The sequence below is a fragment of the Fulmarus glacialis genome, unplaced genomic scaffold, assembly GCF_000690835.1.
Source record: "Fulmarus glacialis isolate BGI_N327 unplaced genomic scaffold, ASM69083v1 scaffold14225, whole genome shotgun sequence".
Taxonomy (NCBI): Eukaryota; Metazoa; Chordata; class Aves; order Procellariiformes; family Procellariidae; genus Fulmarus; species Fulmarus glacialis.
The window spans coordinates 1-23,122 of NW_009213766.1; the positions used below are offsets into that span (position 1 = coordinate 1).

At 37.9% G+C, this 23,122-nt stretch overlaps 1 protein-coding gene across 1 annotated transcript in view; it reads right to left on the bottom strand.

Moving 5' to 3' along the window:
• Positions 1-616: 616 nt before the first annotated feature.
• The window catches only part of LOC104077169 (sodium- and chloride-dependent GABA transporter 3), a gene marked incomplete at its 3' end in the record, with an annotated part of 90,434 nt that continues 67,928 nt past the window's right edge, over positions 617-23,122 (bottom strand). Inside the window, exons 7-8 of the mRNA XM_009578301.1 lie at positions 6,686-6,789; positions 617-741 (exon numbers count right to left, since the gene is read on the bottom strand). Coding sequence (XP_009576596.1) covers positions 617-741; positions 6,686-6,789 — 229 coding nt within the window. The remainder of the gene's footprint in view (positions 742-6,685; positions 6,790-23,122) is intronic.

Below are 23,122 nucleotides of genomic sequence, written 5' to 3' on the forward strand. Positions count from 1 at the left end.
TATATATATTTTATCTATAATCTATATATCTACCTATTATATATCTATATGGAGAGATAGAGAGATATATATTTGGATATATACTATCCAAATATGTTTACATTAAGCAAGACCTCAGAGGACTTCCAAAGATTTCTCCTAAACAGCTGGTTTCTCATTACTTTAATAGCTATATCTTTTTTCTTTTTCTTTTTTTTTTTTTTTCAGAAGGAACAAATATTTGTGTGGATTTTGGTCTATCTCATTTAAAGAAAACTGAGGATATAACACTTAAGGGGCATAACTGAGCAATGTATCTCTGCTAAACAATCTTCTGGATGCTCAGCTGGAGTAAGTTTGTGTTACAATAGCTCCTTGACTTTACGAATTTGGTCCTTGTTGCTATGCACAATAACATTAATATTTTTCACTCATAAATGTATGACCATAAAAATAGTTAAGAACTCTTCTTATAGCAGTTATTCTAATGAGTCACGTAACAGGTTTTTAAGAGGAGTTTTGTAAAACTATCTCCAAAACAGTCGACTTATCCATAAGATAATGGCACAAACTAAGTATTCTGACAGCAACCTCTGGGAATTTTTTGTTAACTCAGAAAACTGCTTTTGGAACTTACCTGATTCTGCAACTTCTGCAATGGGCACACCTTGTTCATAAGCCATAAATCCAAGAACTGAAAAGATAGCAAAACCAGCAACAAAGCTTGTGCCACTGTTCAAGCAGCAGAGCATGATGCAGTCTCTGAAAATATAAATAAAAAACACTGCAGTTGATCTCCAGAGCCTGGGTTTCTTTCATATACTGAGCCATAGGACTAATAGAACCCCAAGCTGCAGGAATGTACTTTAAGTTGCTTATTAAGAGTAAGCTTCCAATTGATATTGTGCCTGAGAGAAATCAGTCAGACATAAGCATTTGCAGGAAGATACCAAGGGTATGACCCTTGCTTGTGTTGTAACTGGTTGAATTGCAAACCTGTTACTACTCACTCACTGTTTTTCGATAGAATCTTTAAAAAACATGTAAAAATACTGTAAGAATGATGTTAAGAACAATTTTTCTACAGTAGTTGTAATAATGTATTCCAGAGTATATAAACTTATTTATGAACTATATAAAAATGGTAGTAATTTGTTTCCTGGGAAAAAATCCTATGGTCTATTCTTAGCTAATTCTATTCCAGTTACAGTATGTTGGCAATATATATCCATACAAAATACAACTCCAGTTTGGTTTATAAACTTTTTTTAAGAAGCTGTGGTAATGAAAAGCACCATACATAATTTAAGAAGTGTGTATATGCCTAAAAAAGTGCCTAACAAGTAGACAAAGACAGTGCAGGGACACTGATCTCTCAGACCTATGTATCCTACACATCAAACAACGACAATTACAAGGCCAAGGGGAAGAAATATTTCTTTTCCCAGATCGGAAATGTCACCATAGTAAATCGCTTTAAAAAAAGGGAAAACACTCTTGCAGAAAGGTGTGATCTTTCCCCAGAGTTCAGTGAGATACCGTTGTTCATCCTGCTTTCAGACAGCTGTTCAGGCTTGACAGATGATGAGGTAGGAATGATTTATCATGACAGTCAGTCTTTTAAGACTGTTTGCTACAAGAGACAGCTGCGTACTTGAGAAAATAGTAACCTAACCTAGATGCCTGAAAGTAAAGTAGGATTCTAAAACACTGAAACACGAGGCAAGCCAGTAGCTCTGTCAAGCCTATACCTCAGTCTGGTTTATTCCCATCCTACTACAGCTCTAAAGCAAATTTTTGTGCAAGCTGTCTATGAGAAGAAATGACCCTGTAAAATCTAACAGGTTCTGAATCCACATCTTCAATAATGATTCCCATCCTTGTCACAGATTTGTAGTGACTTTTTGAGTATCAGAGACAATTCATATTTTTGAAGTCCTGGCATATATTCCGGCAAAACTTCTTTGGTAATCTGTCTGTCCTGTTCCTTGTTTCGTTTGGTATTTTTATCCTGTAACTTTATCTCATCAGTTTATTAAGTTGAAGGTGAGGTGACCAGTTCCAGCATCTTCTTCCTTCACCAATGAGCCCTGCACTGCATCCCACATCTGTTCAAAGCTCTTTCTGTTACTTCTGTTACTTTGACTCACCTTAGCATCAGGCACATACATTCTAAATGGCAGGAAGCAGGCACACATTTCCATACTGCAAAGTGAGTGATCAGCTGAACTATGGCCATTGGGCCATGGGAGGCTTTGGCTCTCTCTCATCCCCTTATCTACAGTTAATTTTAACCATTATTTTGAGAATGTTTTTATGTTTCCATAATCATTTCATAGTAAAAAAATTCTATATGGCATATCATCTATAAATTGCCAAAATTTGTCCAGAAATGAAAAAGAATGAACACTCCCAGTTGTAGATCAAGACTCAGACATGGAGAAGTCCAGCGATGTTCACACTTCTTTCATGCATGGACTCTCTCTAACACTGTTCATTAGCAGGGGTAAATACGTCCTTTAAAGTACTTTCTGAAAATTCCGAAAACGGTCAGAATTCCAACTTGTTGTTTATTTGCTTTTCATATGAAATTGCTTCCTGTAGTTATGCACAGCCAGGCAAGTTATACACTTTCGATGTTTTAAAGCAATATAGCAATCTAAAAGAAAGAAACCAGGAGCAGAGAGTTCTTTTTGCTTTACAGAGAAATAAAACAAAGAAAAAGATCATCTTCCTAACCAGTCTTCTCGGTGTATTTCGGCACTGAATTACCTCTGGAGAGATTCTCACCCCAGCCTATCTCACCTAAGAAACTGGTGAGTTCAATGCTGAGAAATTAAAACTAAGTGTGGTGAAACTCTGTTGATAAGAGATATACAGAAAGATGTATTTTTTAATCCTTTGAGGGGGGGGGGGAGATACTGCTTCAGCGGGATGGATCTGGCTGCTCACCAGTCATATTATGCCTCCATTTGGAACAGCCTGCAGATCAGATTTATTTTAGATAATTCCCAGGCTTCAAATGCAGTCCAAACAACAAGATTTTTTTTTTGGTGAATGGTTTGGCACAGGACATTTGAGAGCTGCTGGTTCCTAACCATGCGAGAAAGGGTTGAAGTGGAGACACATTGCTCCCTGTGCACCTTCAGAGCCCCTGGCAGCTTCTGCTGCTTCCTCTTGAAGGAAGGTCCGAGGGCAAGGCCCAAGTGGTTTAAGCTGGACAACCCTACATAACTGGATCATCTGTGAGAGAACAAGAGGAGCACAGACGTTTCTGCACTCACAGGGAAGACCCACAAACCACAGTGCTATGGTACAAAATAGTTACAGGGTAGATAGGCGTTTCTCCAAGGAAATGGGCAAAAGTTAATCTAAGGGGATTTTCATCATCTCCAGTTAGTGAGATACCCATTCTTTTGGCATAACACAGCCACAGCTCCATCATTTTCTTCCCCAGTTAGACAGTCACAGACTGAATACTCGGTTCTCTGGGGACCCAGCAGCATTTCCTGTCCTAATAAAAATATAACCTCCGATTTTAATTTCCATCCTTCCTTTATCTTTGCAGGAATTCTACTAACCCCTCAACTCCTTCTGGGTTTTTTGCCTTAGATAGAAGTGTGTAACCTGTAGTTCAGTCTTTTTTTCTGCTATGGGAAGGAAAACTGGGAGGGGGATCTGGAGCCATTGATTGTGAAACTGATGAATTTTAAAACACAAATGCCCAAGAACCATTGGAAGGAGAACATGAAGTTTATCTAATTTTCCATCAATTTTTAATAAGCATCCGTGGTAGGAAGGCATCGGAACCTGACTGAAGCCCAAACTGATTTCAAATGAAAGGAAAACTTCAAATTTTTATGAAAACTTCACATTCTTCCAAATTAATGTCTTGCCAATCACCTGAATAATTCAAGACATGCATCCCTTACCCTCTCCCTGCCTGACAGGCAGGATACTGCTGAAAATTTATTCTGCCTTCCTTAAGGAGCTTCTCTGATTAGAGAGAAGAGCCCACAGAGCCTTTTGCATCCCTCCAGTTACTTCCTTGCCTTTATGGATCCCCTCAAGACCAATTCCCATTCCTCTTTTCCTCTTAGACTAGAAGCTTGATAAAGGACACATCTTCATTTCTTACAAGTTTTGTCCATTTGTTGACAGCGTGTGAAATCACTCATTCATCTTCTGCACCACAGCGGCAACATGGCAAGCTAACCCCTGATTTGTACATGGGGCTCATACATAAAAATTGTCCCGCTGAGGTGCAGCCTCCAGTACAAAGGAGTGGTGCTGTGAAACCAAATGGCGTTTCCCCGATGGAGAACGGCACAGCGTCCAGCAGGGAGCTGGATCAGTTCTGCAAATACAGAGCACATGAAGCAGGAACAAGAACATTTTCCTTTTCTGTCTACTGAGGTTGTCTGCAGTTAATCCATCCCTTAAGAAGGTCTGAATGGATTAGGAATTCTTAGCTTGCTAAAAATTAGAGGAAACATCAAGTACACCTTTCTTTTATTTATATGGGGAAAACATTGCCTGCTGATGATACTGCCATTACTTTCATCTTTTCCTAAGAGTCGCTTTTGATATAAACTGTTGTAAATCCAGGGAGGATCTGTATTAATATATTACAACAAAAGATAAGTAAGGACAATAAAAATTAATTTCCTAATCAAAGATGTGAAGTGATTTGTTTGCAATTCATTTACAATGTTAATGAATTAGATCAGGTTGCTAATAAGAAAAACCCATGTGCAGTTTAGATTTTCCCATTTCCCACTAAAATACCTCATGTCATTATTTTCCACTGCAACTTTCCCTTAGAAAAAAAATTTTAGTAAAACAGAGTGCAAAAAGACTGGAAGTAGATGTTACAACCAGACAATACACTGCAGGTATTGCAAGAGGCAAATCCATAGCCTGATTTTAATTTTTTTATGTGCCAGTTAGAATACAAATTTAGTTCTACTTTCCACTGCATGGCTGTTTTGTATGTCTTGCTCTGTTAACAGCCCTTTTAACTCAGCTGCTTTCTGCAGTTAAATTCTGTCCCACTCCTTTCCTCAGATTTCTTAAGAATCATACTTCCAGACACAATAAAGTCTGTCCTATTCAGGAAATTTGTGAAAAAATTTTGTTAGAGGAATTGTGAAGCTTGGATTCAGTAAAAAGTATTCTGTTGCAGCATCTTGCTCAGGAGCTTTAAAAGAGAGCTGCTGCTGTTTTTTACAAGCTATGCTGCTAGGGTCAGAGGAAAAGAAGGAAAATTACATAAGCTCTCTGATCACGCATCAAAACTCCTGCTTTTTGTTATGAGTAAAACCATAGTAAAAAGATTACTGCAGTCCTTGAGGCAGTGACAGAATAGTTTCTAGATGGGATGGAACTGGAAAGAAATTAAAATAAAATAAAATAAGAGAGAAAAGGAGTAGCACCTTTGTTAAAGCATCACTTATGCTAATTAGAGAAAACTTTCAATACTCACTGTTCTGTAGGGGCATTCATTACCCTCTGTTCAGGCATCTTTGTCATTTATTCTGAAAATAATGTCAATCAGCACTAGAGATTGTAGGGGACTTTACTTTATGGAGCAAAACATTTGGAATTTTGGCTGTCATAGCCAAACAAAGAGTCACTTATGTTGCTGCTAAGTTACTTTGCACGTTTAGATGGCAAAGTACGCCTTAACTGCCGCTGGATTGCTTTGCAGACATTCAGCTGGTGGATACATTCGTGTCTCTGTGGTTTCCAGTATCCCAATTCCCCCTCTGACTGGAGAGGCCTACTGTTTGGTGTTTCTCTGACAGAAGAGCAAATTGTTGCTAAGACATTGAAAGAAGGAGGCATTTCCTAAAACTGTCTCCTGAACTTTCCAAGTAAAACTGTAATTTAGAATTTAAATACTTACACTTTGAGGGTCTTAGGGGTTCTTTTGCTTTTGGACTGTATTATTTCCTTTATAGAAAAATGAAGTTTTAATTCTCTGTCTGGAGATCATAATGGAGTCAGTGCAATCAAACTATCAGTGCTGTTGAATAGTAGGAAAACTAATTCAGTAACTACTGATGCCACAAGAAAATGGTAGTGCTCATATTCCTGCCCATGCCAGTAAAATGGAGTGAGGATTTTGTGCGAGTCATATCCTTTTGACATTGATTCAGGAAAGATTAAAACCTACTGAAGTCATAGTGATTTCCTTACTGGTTCCTATAAAGATAAGCAATGAAATGCTACCCATTTCTACTGTGCTCTAGCTGGGAGCCAGTAAGTAAACTATGGGAAAAAGTGACATTCAGAGCATAGACCAAACTCAGGTGAGTTTGAATAACAATTTTTGGTAGGATTTTTGTTTTAAAGCAGATATATGTTATACAATCAAATATTGCACACGCATGCAATTATACATGTATGAAATTCTGTGTATTATAAATGCAATTGTGTATACCTATGTGTACTGAGTGTCTTGTGGCTGCGCAAGCGTGAGATATGATCAAAAGAGATGAAAACACCAAATTTTGGAAAAGAGTTCCTCTGAAACAATTATAAGAAACATTACAGATCTCTGTTCTACAAAAACATGTGCATGTGTTTATGATCACTCATGCAAATAGCTGAAGGAAAAGGGAAGTACTTCTGAGTGAAGCTAACTATGTGGACACTTCCATCACTGAAACTAAATGTAAAAATAAAGTGTGGAAGATGTTACCTGTAGCAGTTATTATGATAGTTGTTGTAACTTCCCAAGGCTGTCAAGCACCCCAAGCAGATCGCATAAGAGAAAAATATCTGTGTACCAGCATCCACCCACACCTGAAGACAAAAAAAATGGAATAGTTAAAAAAGGTCAAGAAGGAATCACCTTTATGCATATATTGACTGCAGATTTGCAGAGGCAACTGTACAGGGTAATAGTGTCTGGCAAAACTTTTAGAAGTCACAACCTTAAAAAAAAATATGCTGTGAGTTAAATTCCCCTCTCCTTCCAGTGGTATAAACAAGGAGTAACTCAGCTGGTCTTTACAAGTTCAACCTCATCTAAGTAGAGAGACAGAATTTCTGTACAAGAACCTCACCCGGCATAAATTCTTTAATGGTTTTATTAACACTATAAGGTGTTAGTAATTGCAACCTAAATAGAATCATCTGCATTTATCTTATTCTCATTTGATAATTATTTATTCAAATTTAAAAATTTAGTGTGAAAAAATAAAGACAAAATATGCCATTCATAGATAATATACAAATTAAGGTGGGGAAAGAGAAGAGACAACTTATCCAGGGAAAGGGTTTTTTTTAGCAATACTTAACAGCCTCAATTAGGCATGAGGACATGGTTGTTCTGGTCACTGTACAATTAATGAATGAAAGTTCTGTAGAGCTTAACAAGTACGTAGCTTTATAATATCATTATAGTAACATTTATATCCTAAAGTGATATAAATACTAAATTCTAAATCAGAGAAAAGAAAAAAAAAAAAGGAAGCATCAGCTGACACAGTGAGATTACTCTCCTCACAGCAATCTCAGAACATTAATATAACATGCAATTTTTTTTACTTTAAAAATACTCCCACAAAACAGTTCATTTCCTTTGCCTACAGGCTGGGTGTGTTACTACTGGAGGTGAGTATACTCTTTTAACTCCTGATTTTGCCATGAGAGCAATGTGAAGAACTCACATCTACACAGCTGCACTGTTATTTCCAATCCAATAAATTCTGACTCCTGGTTTCCTGGGATAAATGAGCTCTGTAAGTTTTTTTTTAAAGCAGAGCAACCAAAGTGCTTTTCAGAGAAGTAACAAAACACTGACTGATAACCAGAGGCAATAGCTGTGTAGCCATTAGCTACTCTAAGTTTGAGACAGGAAAGAGGTAATGCAGGTAATGACTTCATGACTAGTAATAGTAATACTAATAATAGTAATCAAATACTCATAAATATATGAAGAGGATGTATTTGTTTTACATATGATCAAATGAGACCTTAGTATCTAGAGTTGTTGAGAGTCTTTCTGTTTAGGAATAACATTAAGATCACATTTGATTTGCATCAGTGGCTTAAATGGTTTCCTTGCTGTCATACTGAATAAGATACAGCTGGCTACATCTCAAAGTTTCACCACTCAGCAAGGAAAAAACTGCACAGAGAAAGCCTTTTGACAGACAGGCTCTTTAACAAGATCGGAAGCTCCCAAAAAGCTGTAAGTAGCATAGGTCAACTGAAAATGCATGGTTGTCTTAAGCAAAAACAAAAGCTAGGAAACTGGATCAGCACATGTAGAATCTGCTGTTTCCTTCCATTTCAGTTTCTGCAGAAGGTATTGTTGCAGTGCATTGTATAGCACTTAGATGAGCAATAGCCTTTCCTGTTGGCATCCGCCAGCTCCACAGAGGTCTGATTATTCCTTGGACAGCAAGTCCTAGTGGAAATGGGGGCAAAGAAGAATTGTACTCTGAAGTGAGAACCTCCAGAGCTGCTTGAGAAGAGAAGCAGAGAGCACATCCCTCCAGAGCTCCCGTGTACCTAGTTAGAAAAACAGGTAAAACTCTGGCCATAAGTGGTATTATTTCCTTCAAAGAAAACAAGTCTCCTCTAAAGACTGTGACACCTGACAGTGATTCAACATAAAAAGTGGCAAATACTTTATGAAAAACATGTTCTGTAAGCAAATGTTCACGTATTCGATAAAAGTTGAATCAGACCGAAGAGACCTTTGGTTTTGTTGCACTATATGGCATCAATCTAGAAATTCCATCAGAACTTACGGCTAATGTTTAAACAGGAAGGAGTAATTTTATTTACTAAATGGAATAATAGAATCAGTGTAGCTTCTTTTAGGGTTGTATACTCAGAGAACCAGTAACGTTTAATTTGTGATGACCATTAATATTTCAATTTCAGGTTTCTGAAATGGCAAACACATCTACAACTGATCAAGGAAGTGGCAAATAGGAGAATAAATTTAGAAATTACAGGTAGATTTTTGGTAGCTGGAAAAACATGAGAGATGGACTAACTCTGTTGTATTTTGTCACAAGCCTAGTCGTGTGAACATTTTAAAGCCATGCAGCTGATACTACAGATCAGTTCTTCATACTCTTGCCCCAACAGCTAGTGACCATTTGACATTTAGCACCAGACTGCAGTACTGATTTGTGGTTGGAGAATTTGTTGAGGTACACAAATTGTTTATTAGTCTAAGTCACACCCAGTCTTAGTCATTCATAAAGTGTACCTCAGGGGAAGTTGTTCTCATTAAAATTTCTAGTGGGTACAGATGGGCTCTTGTAGATACCACTCACAAATCCAGGTGTCATCCATCTGGCTTACAGCAACAAAAGCATTATAAATTATTTCTGAGAGTGCTGAATTTGCAATGCCTGGCTTAGACTAGAAGTTGTAACATTTTTCAAGTACATGGAATGAATGTAGCATGATTCTGCAGAACAATGAAGTTCTGAAGGACAGAGACAAAGAAAACACTGCCAGTAAGCTGCAAACCAAGGGTTCTGGAGCCAGCAGCTGGTGAAAGGCTGGGACAAAAGGAGTACATTTTTCCTGAAATGAGACGGGGCTTGATGCATTTCTGGCATGAGTAAATTCCAGAGGAAAGGACCTGTACCGGAGAACATCCTGTTCATGCTTTATGAACTTTGTACCTTGAAAATCCCTTGCTTAGTGATAATAAAGACAATTCAGCAGTATACATTCATAAATTTGGGGATTGAAAATGTTTTATAGTCTTCTATTAGCCCCTACTTTAAAAGATGGAACTAAGCGTTTCTTCTTACTTTTTTTATCTCACATTTAAAATGTTTCCATACCAAAACAAGATTAAAATTAAAGCACAAAACCTTTGTTTATTATACCTTAATATTTTAAAAATCCATATGCCAAAGGACAGAACCATGTCTACCATGCTTACATTTTTGCACCGCCATTACAGTCGTTTTCTAGACATGCTAAACTCAGCACTACATTAGCGACAGTATGGGCAAGCTAGAAAAATGCAAATGCCAGCTCAGAATACAGCAGCACAGCTATTGCTCTGACTCCTGTACAGAAATAATGCTTGCTGGCTAGGAAGAAGGGGCCGTTCAATGTGCCCAGGCAATGAAGCTCTGTTCCCACAGTGAGAAGGCAAAGTAAACAAGCCTCAACTCTATGGCACTACCTGCTTTCTCCAAGTAGAAATGAGGCATGACAGTGAGGGATTGAGTCTCTCCACTTTCCGTTTCCTGAGCGGGAAGGGGAACAGCGGAGCTGTCTGTGCCCTGATCCCCATTTTGCGGCTTTCCCACACTTCACTTCAAGCTTTCCTGATTCACACCACTAGCGCACAAGCAGTGGTCTCTGCTGCGTCCTGCTGATAACTAACTTAGGTTGGTACAGACACAATTCCACAAAACAGAATAAACAAGAACAATTTTACTAAAAATGGAAAGCTCTGTTTTGCAAAGTCCAGCTCTCAACAGCTAGCAATACCCAGATATTAAGTCTGCCTGGGTAATCTTAATTTGGCCTTCCTGTGTGTAGGTCTAGGACACAATCTTCATTTACATGACTATTCATCTTTCTGCCCAGGGAGATGAATTGAGCTAGTCAAACAGAGGATCCTGTTGTCTGGAGGATCCCTTGCTTCTGTTGCCGTGATTGTAGCGCATGTAATAATTGAAGAAGGATAAAGAAGGAAGAAGGGGGATGTGCTGTAATGAAGACAACAGAATACTGCTTCATTTTTACACCTCAGCTAGGAAGCTATTAATGAAATTTCACTCTTCTGTCTCGTTGTGCGTGTCTCTACATATTAGTCTAGAAGAAAAATGTAAGATGCCTAAAATGCATGTTGAGGGCATTTTGAGCAGAGGTGGGAGGGGTTTGTTAAAAATGTGATACTCAGGAATCATGTTCATGGCAGGTTATATGTTCAAATCCACAGCCAGGCCTCTCACCCCTCGGTGCCTGGGCCCTGGGGGAAGACAGGACCTGGTCAGCCTACATTGCTCTGCCTGGGAGGATCAAGTCTGTGGCTGGGCAGACAAGCTCTTGGGATAAACACCAGTTTATGGTTTAGTTTTTCAGTCTGTTGCTCAATCGATGGTAAAAACGGGAAAAGCAAACAAAAGAGAATACGATTTTTTAGAAATGGCCCAGTGCAGCACTACATCACCTCAACCACTTCCTATACTTCTTGTTCAAATGTCTGTCCCTGCGCTCAGCGGTGTGTGTACCTGTGCATCCTCACAAGCACCTGCCCATGGTAACAGCGGCTTTCTCACTGTTGATTCACAGATCTACTGTGATTGCAAGGTGATTTTTTTTCTCTACTTTAAGTCAACAGATGAGAATAACTGTGTGACTCTAGTGCTGTTGTCACTGTGGCATTAAGTAGGACAGACCAGATATGGGCCTGAAAGATACGATGGAACTTACACACGTCACCCTTTCTCTTTTTGCTATCTTCTAAATTATATTTCACAGATTTCTTAATGGTACCAAATCATTGTGATACTTCGGTTCAGGAGACAGTTTAAAGAGTTTTCAATGTAATGGCTGATCTAAAAGAACTGCAACGTCCATGTTTCTCCATACATAACTAAAAGAACAATCAAGCACTATGAGGATTCTTCCATTAAACAAAACATATATATTGTTTATCTGTCTTTCCACACCTGTCCCATAGTCTACAGTTAACAGATCTGTTAGAAATGATAAACATGTAAGGGCTGCTAATATTTGTACTCACACACTTAATTTTGCTTCCTTGAGTATTTCTATCAAAATCAAGGGAATTAATTTCACATTGGTGTCTGAGTACTGGCTGAAATATGCATCCCAGTGGTGTAGTTTCATAAACATGCACATTTTTTTTTATATTCCTAACAGTGAGATTGAACACCCACTTCAGCTGCAAAGCTCAAAGCATCCTTAACTACAGAGTGGTTAATGACAATTCCATAATGAAGCACTCTGTCTGAGAATATGGGAGTTCTCATAGGCCAGTTAAATGCTGCACTCACTCTTTAAAACATGATGTTCCAAATGTTGATAGTCATTTATTTCCCATTTTGTTATCAGAGAATAAGCAATCACTTTAGAGTTTTCTTTTAATTTAAATTATTCATTACTTTTTGATGAATCTCAGCAGTGTTTGTATTTTAAAAAGCAGTTTGCTTTTGGTTTCAAATAAGAATTTTAAAAAGAAAGCCGTTGCTGTCAGGATATAATAAATGAATTTTCAAAGTAAAGGCATAGAACAGTTGCAGATTTTTATAACAGTAAGAATGCCTGAATAAAACAACCTGTTGCCAAATAGACTTAAATAGGAGCATTACTAGAGTTTAAGTCCTACACATCATGACAGGTTTAATGTTCACGTGCCAGCGTATCTCACGATATGTGGGGAACGTGTGGAAAATGTCAAGAACTCATGTCAGCTACGGAACATCTCTACCTGTACTAGACTGCAAGGTTTAGCATTTTCAAGCTGGCTTCTAAAGCACATGCTTTGCGAGCCTAAGGTCACCAAAGCATGGTTTACATCTAAGCCACCTGGGAGTCAGTCAAGCTATCTGGGTATTTCACACACTGTAAAAGGTAGGTGAATTCAATGAATGGAGGAGGCCACAACGAGAGGACTAAACCAAGATCGGAAAACACATATGCAGTGTGGACAAAAGAAGAGAAGATGGACAGCAAACAGAGACTGAAAACCAGTTATGGAACTCACGCAGCGTGGCCAGGATAAAGATCTTAGCTTCGTCGTTCGGGAAAAAGTACTGTACGTTCTTTCCTTATCATATAGGTTTAGACATGACAGGACTGTAAGAAACTATAAAAACGTTAGGTCTTAATCTCGAAGTTGCAGTGTGGACAAAAGAAGAGAAGATGGACAGCAAACAGAGACTGAAAACCAGTTATGGAACTCACGCAGCGTGGCCAGGATAAAGATCTTAGCTTCGTCGTTCGGGAAAAAGTACTGTACGTTCTTTCCTTATCATATAGGTTTAGACATGACAGGACTGTAAGAAACTATAAAAACGTTAGGTCTTAATCTCGAAGTAGCATCTGCACTTAAAGAGTACACCCGTCAGACATGAGGGAATTAACAGCATGTTTAATTATGAGCACTAATAGAAGCTTTTGGAGAATCAAACCATTTCAAAAGAATCTGCCAGCCGTGGCCCTAACATAGGCTTCCTTCATCTCCTCCTGCCACCTGAATTAGATAAGAGTGTTGAAGGGACTGCATTTGGCGATGCCAACTACAGCTCCAAGCACTGCTACAACAGGTCAGAATAGGTCTAATAATTTCTGACATAGAACTGTAGAAAAACCCAAAATATATGCTGAGCAAAATACGATGAAAAAAATGCAGTTTGGGAAAAAGCCAAAGTCCCTATTTCACCCTGTCCTTCCATCTCAGATAGTCAGGGTCTTTCTTTTCTATCAGTTCGTCATTAAAGACTGATTTCAGTTACTAGCTAACATATCTGACTGAATAGGAGCTGAAATTGAAAACCAACTGACCTTTCTGCTGTAACCCCACAGAAAAACAGCAGCCGCTCAGGCTATGAGCCTACACATACAATTCAGAGGCCAATCGGATGGACAGATGCTACTAAGATATTCTGACCTTGTTTCAAGGTTCATTTTACACTGACACCAATAAAAAGAGCTGCGATTGTACATATGAAACACATGAATAACTCAGCTATATTAAACTAAACAAACCATGTTCATACATAATGGTATGTTTTTCCTGGAGACACACTTGCTAGTGCACAAATGCTGCACATGCAGAGGCTCCTGACCGTAACTGCTCTGGTGTAGCAAACAGCAGAACTCCAGGGCCACTGGACTCTGCTACTCAAAATAATACCTTGATATTAAGAAAACAGAGAGCGCACACTCTCTACTGCTACAGGAAAGTATCACATAGCCTGAAGTTTCCTAGGCAGTGAGCTTTACCATTTTTTATTTATAAGACTATTTTTTCCAGTTTTAGATCCCATGCCTCTGAAGTAAATGATAATATTATCACCAAGACGAACTTCTGAAGTCACTAGGAAACTAAGAATTATTCTACTGATTGAAGTGTGCCAACAGTGTAAGGTGCAACTATAAAAATCATTCCCAGAACATTTCTTAAATTGCTGTTTATTACATTCCTCTGCTACAAGTTACATTTTTATGTATATACAAACGTATCTTCTAAGAAAAATGATAAAATAGGCTGTAGTGGAGGACTGAGCATTTTACCTCTGATCTTATTCCAATTAAACCAATTTTTTTTCCAGCTTTCTCATTATGAAGAACATTCATCACAATCTGTTTGGCATAGTGTAGCATAGTTGACAATAGCAGGAGAGAGCACCAGGATGATAAGTAGAGTGCTGTATGAAGGCTGGATATATATACACTGAAAGGAAAGCAACAGGTATATGTGTGGGGGTTTTTGGTTTTTTTGTTTGTTTTTTTTTGACACTTCTTATGTTCCTCATAGACTAACCAAGTGTCATGTGAATGTATTACCAGAAAAGACAGACAGAGATTCATTTTGGATATTTTCAGTTTCAATGAAGAATGCTTTGTCAAGAGGCCGAAGCACCTACATCTGCCCCGGAGGCCACCCTGAGCAGGAACGCACAGTGGTTTTAGATCCTGTTGCAAAAAGTGCAAAAGGTTATACTCTGGGCAATTCACTGCCATCAACTGAAATCTCCGTTCAAAGGCACGAAAAAGAAAATTACCCAGTTTTCATTTATTCTCTAGTCACTCTCTTGTAATCAACTGAATTTTTTTCTTCAATAGGAGCTAACAAAAAAATCAGCTGAATGTCTGTGCTGTGCAACTGCGCAAAATACATATTTCAGTTCAAAGTACTCTTCTATTCTCAAAAACAACCCAAACACTTAGACGATGCAGATACTCAGAGTAAATAAATCTATTCCTTGCATGCATTCTGCTCTTTTCCTGACTAGCAGTACACTGATAATCTATCTTATTCCTATGAATCTTGCAGAGAAAATCAAACAGGGAAGAATAAACTTTATTCTTTTAATTTTCCCACATAATTAGCACAGTTATTGTAACTGCAGAGTTTCTCATGTTTGACTATAAAATAGCAAAAAAGACTGATTTTCTAATCTTGGTATATGTTTAGTTTTTTAAAAAATCTAGAAATCTTTTCAACAGAGTTAATTAAAAAAGACACGTTTATTTAGAAATCAGACAAAAAGATATTTCACAAAATTAAACTAGTTAATCCCAGGGGTCACAATGAAAAGCTTTTTGCTGACTAGGAAAATACAGCTTCCCGCTTGAAACTGAAATCTTGGAACAACCAGGGAGCGAAACAGACTTGCAATGCAATTTTAAAGTAACTTCTCTGAGTAGAATATTACTCTAATTAAAGGCACAGTTTAAAGTTTCTGAGAACTTATATGACGACCTTCACGATAAACCATTCTGAAAGTTATTGCCTCAACAAATATACTTTCAATAATAGTTCAACATACTTTCAATATATTTATATTTGATTAAATATACTCATTCAAAAGAAAACTTTGAATGTCTAAATTTATCAAATCTGCATTTATTGAACCTAAGGTAGAACTGTGATGTAGAAAAATAAGGATATAAATCAAAAACTGAAAATGTGCCTATCCCCAGGCTACTTGAAAGTGGCAACTGTTTGTTCAGACAGTCATCGATGTAAAAGAGAGTTTAGCATGATGTTTTATAAGTGAAACACAACTCCTCTAGGCTTATCCAGATGGCAAGAATAGTACTAAGATATCCCTCAGTCATCTCCATGCAGCCTCAGTCAACTCCAAGGACTCGTGGCTGAAGGCAAAGCTGGGGTCCCCGTGTTCAGAAAAGTAAAGTAAAAAAACCTGCTGGATCCAAGCATCCTGGCACCAACTGTGTTACCTAAAATAAATAAGCTCTTTAGCCCCTGCCCCCTGTCCCCAGGTGCCTTCCTGGGAAAGGGAAAAAAAAAAAAAAAAAGAAAAAGAAAAATTATCTTGTTACTCCCTCAACTCAATGCGAAATGTCATTAAATGGGAAACTAAACCAAACCAAACCAAACCAAAATATGAACCGTGTATTGTGGAGATGCAGCAAAAAAAATGTTGAGTTTTGGATACAGGACTTAGTTTGTTTCTGAAGTTTACTACCCAGGAGTTTTTAAACAATACAGTTTCTGAAAGCAGAGCCTTCATTAGAGCAGGAAAACACAACTTAAACGGCCAGGCAGAAAATGGCTGAATTAAGCTCTTTTTTCCCTCTCTTTAATGGTAGTGATTCTCAAAAGATTAGAAGTAGGTTAGGCGAATAATAAAACAGCTATGTTTCTAGTGTCTACCTGACAACAGCTTTTGTAGAAGTGAATAATTACATGAAAATCACTTCCTTTCCACCTCTCTTTGGGATTTCTGTGGGTTGCTAGGCAGTCTCTCTCCTACCTTCTGCTAATGCTACTTACAGAGGGGATGAATACAGTATATTCATTATGAGAATAGTGAGCTGAGGGGGAGAGGACCTAAATACTTGAAGTTTTGTTTATTCATTGCTGCCTTTGGAGACCAACACTATAGCTCAGATTACTTTACACATATTTAAATGCTAATTTTCTGAGGCATAATTGTTAGCCAAGTACCACCCTGTTAAAATGGAACAGGACCTTCCTCAATACAGGAGCCACACTAGTAGTATGTTTCTGTGTTGCCAGCCAATGTGGAAAGTCAGGTGCTGGAGCAAAACATACTGAGGTTCCTACTGGGACTTAGAGGAAGAATTCTTTCACTCACTTTGACTGCTTTTCATGACTGAAATAATGTTTGTTATGAGACTGGTTTACTTTCCTGAACTCTTTAACCCAAAACTTAGGAGATATCTTGATTGCCTTGGCACGATTCCAAAACGAGCAGCCACGAAGCACTGTTGTACTTCCCTCTTTGTATAATCATGAGTGCACCTTAATCATGTTCATTAAAAAAGAAATAAGCATTATCCAAAAATCACTCTTCTCTGCAGAGCGCTAGCTGAGATAACTAGGGGCTTGGATGCTCATTTCAGATAGCAGGTACGCGTGCGTGGTTGTGGGAAGGGCAGTGAACCAAGTGCAAGGCTTTGTGGGTTTTTAAAAAGTGTCTTTGATTTCCAAACTCTGATTTCAGTCTTCTGAGCCTGCAATTCGCTTTGATTATGGACATGTCAGTGGACGTCCTCAAAGTTACCTCACCGAGCATGGTGCAACGGGAGACAGGAAAGAGACCAGAGGCTTTGGATTCACTTCCTGGTCAGCATATTCTGACAGCAGGATTCAAATACACAAACTAGCACCCCAATTAAGAGAAATCCCAACCTGGCAAGAACTCAAGTAGTAAACATTTTGCATCATTAGTCACATGTTACAAAGTACTAAGCATTTTGCATCATTATTTTACTAGTTTCTTACCAGTTGTCTCCTTAATTTGGCTAATCGCTGAGGACAGCTAGCTGCACACCCTGGGTGCCCCACACATCTATGCAACTTTGCTTCCAAATTTAACATCATTACAGAAACAACAGAAGGTAACAACTCCCAGCTGTAAATCTGTTACTTCATTAAATTGCAGTATGGCAAACTAATTTATTAAAAGAGCAATCTCCGCCTCCTACTTCACCCACACTCTGAAAGGTACAAGGCTCAGATGCATTTAATGCTTGGATACTTGTTTGTCTACTTCCATTTCTAACCTCTATATCATCTCCATTTCTAATTGGCATCTTAGATCTCAATTCCAGGCTCTGAATTCCAGGATATTGAATACTCAGGTGACTTCAGCTTTCCACAGTGGTAGACCTGAAAGCCTGTTGTTTCTGCATGGCGTCACCACAATGACACCTTGGAGACCTGGAGGCTCAGAAGAACGCCTGGGCCACTGGAGTCGCAACGCAGGTAAGAGCATGATTTACCAGGGTCTTTACATCCCCAACTTCACTCAGAAACAGCAATGCCTAAGGGCAGTTTTGCCTGCAAGTGATGTAAAAGGAGACTATTGTGGCCACAAAAGCATCCTTTCAGGTTACCGTGTTCAGAGATTTAGTCTGTCACAAAGTTACATCACAAAGAGCAATTGGAGATGTATAAAATAGCATCATTAAGGCATAACCCTTTGGAGCTGCTTTCTCCAACCAGTATTTCAATGGCTATTAGTTATCTTGTCCTGACCACCCAAGAAATTTAAAGGTGTGAAAGAAATAATAGATGGCTATCTGATGTTCCTTGTTAAAGAACTTACTTTGATTTAATAGCACCAACCTACTTTATGCCTTGCTTGATTTCTTCTGTGCAGATATACAAAATCCCAGGAATAATTTTCATAGGACTTTTCCCATATTTAGAGAAAAAAAATCTAACAAAAGAACAAATATTTGGCCAGGCCTATCTTTATCTGAAAGTCAATACTAACATTCCAACTTTGCCCAAAGGAAAAATCCCATCTACACTGATAGTTATGAGTCCGAGAATTTCTCTAAACTATTTTTATGATAAAACTTGCATGTTTTCATTTACAGCCAATAGTTACAACAGTTGCCTAGAATACATGTAAGGAGAGAGTTATCTCATAATACAGAATTTTCCCTTGAAATATATACCAGTTTTCCATTACTTTAGTTCTGGAGCATAAAGTAAGGAGATGGCTGACAGTATAAGGTACACAGAAATATTCAAGAGATATTACTTGTATAAAAACATTTATGTCCCTGTGATGAACATGGTTTCTGGGGAAAAAAAAGTCACTGAGTAGCTGGAACAGTTCTTTTGTGTCTGAGCGATAAGAAATGAAAACTGTATTCAGTAGATTGGTAGCTTAAATTTGGGAATCTGGCAAGCTTGAAACCTCTTTAAAAAGGTATTGATAAGAGGAAAAAATACCATTAAATCCCAATATCTCTTGGGTACAGCATCTGTTTTTTCACTGACTCATTTCTTGTAACTGCATACCAAGTGTAGACAGAGTTCAGATCAGCAGGATATTTGGCATCGTTCCTTTCTGATGAAGCCTGCTTGTATTGACAGTTCTTGGTACTGAAAATTGTCCAGCATTCTGGAAAGGTAAAGTCGTTGACTGCTAGAGCATCCACATGTTCAAGTTGTGCTATATAGCTCTTTTGTAGCGAGCATTAAAAGCATCCAAAGTTTTGCCTTCTCATACACTTGCACTATATAAAGCTTCAGGCATTTGGAAATAAAAGAAGTTAATTTTTTTTCATTCTGTGCATGATATGAAAAAGCACAAAAAATAGCCATTGTCTGTCTTTCTCTTTTCAATAGAGAGCATCTTTTCAGTGTCCTAGAGACACCAGACTTTACCAGGTCTTTTTGGGGCCATGTTTGGGGATTGAGGCATGCTTGACGTCATTTCCTATAAATGATAAATAAAGATGCTCAATTTTTTTAAATAAATGCAGGAAGTGCCGTTAGCTAATTTCTAAAATGAGGGTGTTGATTAGTGTTCCTCTTTACTGACTAAGACACTATCACCAAACGCTCTCAGAATGAGATATTCGGCTGCTCCCACATACACTATAATGCCTATGGACAGTCAGAGGAGTTTCAAAATATTTACATTCAATTGCATTGAGGGATTGATGAGAGGGGTCATCCTGACTAATTTCTGGAGTATTCTGAATCTAAACCAAGATGTTTTTAAGGTCTTTTTTCTTCAAGTATTCCATCTGCATAACATTTGCCAGAAAGTAGGGCTCTGGGGTTGGTTTGGTTTTTAGGGGGAGAGTGAGGCAGGAGTTTTAGCAAATGTAGTAGGGTTCCATATCCTCTCAGCAAGTTGATGATTTCAAGATACCTAATTGCTATTGCAGAGCTGCTTGACTGTAATATCACAGTGACAAAACAAATCCTTCTCTGGTAGCTTTTTTGTTTACTCCTGTTACTTTAAGATTCTCATTTAGCATCCTTGAAGCCTGGGGAACACTGGACATATTAAACACAGTATTCAGCCCTGATTGCAAATACTTTAAAAAAGGGTAAATGGTTTGGTCATGAATCGTTATTCAAAGAATTCACTTCATTCAGAAGTTAAGAGGGAACTACACAGGTTATATAACATTAGGTTAAATATTATTTAATCTAACTTCTTTAAAAACAATAATTCTCAAGAATTGTTCTTAAGCAATCTTCTTAAGAATACTTATCTTAGAAACTGCACTTCTAACAAAGTATCTAAAGCATCTAAAAAGAACAGAGTTTGAAACAGAAGAAAATACAGTTATGGAAGCATGAGAATTATTTGATCTTGAATTCTTCCTTTTATTGAAAACAGCCTAAACTTCATACTAAACTAAGTTTTCCACAAGGGGATTTCCATTAATTTCTGCAATTTAGACACTGTCCAAGTACCCAGTGATGAATGCTAAAATGATACATAAACTCTGACTGAAGCAAAGTTTGACTGAGAAGTAAAATGTTGTATATTGTATATGTGATATTATTTAAACAGTTATTGCTGTAGAATGCTAATCCAAAGGTTTCAGATGTATTGATGAAGTAACTTATGTATTATTCATACCCAGTAATAACTAGAACACATACTAAACATTACCAAAAATAACTGACATAATCAATATCGAACTGCATATAAACAAGTCTTAAAATAGAGGCTAGATTTCTTGAAAGAAGTATTTCCTCATCTTTGAATACTATACTAACCAACAAAAAGCCTTTTGGTTTGTGTAAACCTGCAACTCAAAGACAGACAGACTGTAAAATCACACCTTAAAGATTATTTTCAAATAACACTATTTTTCATTTAGGCAGAAGTGGAACTCTCATGGCACTGAGAACATGGCAGTAGCATACTTGTGATCTGTTCCATTTTCAGTGTTTATACACTAGGCAGTTCCACAGCAAGGTGGAATATGGCTGCATAATATAGTCAAGTCCGTACTAGTTTGTTAAGCAGCCTCACAACAAAGTAAAATTTAAAAAACACTATGGCCCTATGCAGACTACAACTATTCCATCCATGCAAGGAGGATGCTATCCAGCTGTGCTGCGGAAGGAGAAGCTGTGCAGGCATGCCTGAATTAGAACAAAAATGAAATGCTGCTGCCAGGAGCAGGTAAAAAGGTGGCTTACAGTCCCTCTCCCTGCTCAGTAAATCTGTGCCTAATATGATGCCAGAAAGATACTCCCAGAGTGAATTCAGTTTATGTTAGGAAAAGAGAACTTCTGCCCGTAGAACAAACCATTTGCACCATCGAAGAAGGCATCACACCAAAAGTACAGTTTTCCCAGAAAAGCTATCGCTATATTGGGAGTTTTCTCAAGATTCTTGTGTCAGTCAAGGGTCCTGCTCCTTCCAACTAGTGATTATAATATAGCTATGATGCTAAAGTCTGTCTGCCACCTAGGTTAGATTCTAATGAAGGTGCTTAAATTAAGAATGTACTCTCCTGAGTTCTGCTGTAGCCAAAGAAGAGAGATTGGCCCCTCCTCGAAAATTACTCAATCATTAAGTGGGATAAATTACCCTCTAGAGGAGCCTATTTCCTCTCTGTTGATTATACGGGGAATTAAAAGCACTACATTAAGGTTCTTCAGTAGGCTACCTAATATCAGATGGCATGAACTCTGATCTTCAGGAGTCCCCAGTGATTTTCAGTGGGACCTGTGGGAACTGAAGATCCCAGACCACTTTGAGTCCTGAAGGTTCTACTCAAATTGCGTATTTCACCTCTAATATCTTTTAATGTCTACTTTGCAATGTGAAAATTTCTCTGCTTAAGGAAAACTTGCATTTAGCGCTATACAGTGTTAAAAAAAGAAAAAGGAAAGTAAACTCAAAAGAGAAGAAAAAGAATGTGCTACCTCAGTACTGAATGCTTTAAAATTTTACAGTTCATTTTAAACAGGTAAAGCTTCTGCAATGTTAGGGCACAAAATTTAACAGAAATTTTCCCATTGATTTCCAGGGGCCAAGATTTTACCTTGCTAGTTTTTATAGACTTAGAATTTGTGAAAACAAGAAATGCAACTGAAAGAATTGCTTGTTGGCTTTTTTTGCTTGCAGAAATATTTATCAAGCTAAAGTTTGAAATATGTGAAGAGTTAATATATATTCTACTACTCTAATGTAGCATTTGGCAAATTATGGGCTTGAGGACACCACATGCAGAGTAAAATAAAAAAATACTCATCCCTTACATTATAAAGATTTTAAAATTGAGCTGGGTTGGAATATCTAAATATCTAAATATCTATATTTTATCTAAATAAAAAATACCCCTCAGGAACAACTCAAATTTTCTAAGCAGTAAATAAAAGTTTATCTCACAAAAGCTTATTTATGTTCATTATATCTTTGTTCACTTCAGAAATCCCTTTCATGACACAAAAGATTTTCCTGACTGCAAATATCTTGCAGAAGGAACCCTAACAGTGGCATTTAGGTATTAGGACAATTGTAGTAAATATGGTAGAATAAGCATATAGAATCATAGAATCATTAGACCTCTAAGATCATCGAGTCCAACCGTCAACCCAACACCACCATGCCCACTAAACCACGTCCCTAAGCGCCTCATCTACACGTCTTTTAAATACCTCCAGGGAGGGTGACTCCAACACTTCCCTGGGCAGCCTGTTCCAAGGCCTGACCACTCTTTCAGTGAAAAAATTTTTACTAATGTCCAATCTAAACCTCCCTTGCTGCAACTTGAGGCCATTTCCTCTCGTCCTATTGCTAGTTACTTGGCAGAAGAGATTCTACCCTTGTATACACTGTTGCAAAGACAAATTCCCTGTTTAGGTCACTGAACTATCTGGTCAAGTCAGTCTGAAGATTCTGTTGATTCACAGATCTGAGAGATCAAGACTTAGTATGTAATGCATACCCAAGGTCTTAATTCTGTCTTTGCATATGCACACAAAGATGTCATTAACTCCTGATAAAAAGAACTGTCTTTGGAGAGTTTGTGTCAAGGGATACATGGAAGTGATTTGGCTCTATGTACCAATACTATAATTTTTTTCCCAGGTTGCATTCTGCAATGAGATCTAACAACTCTACTTTCTTCCTTAGAGTGGGGTGTGCAGAGATTGACAGGCACTGTCAATCTAGGG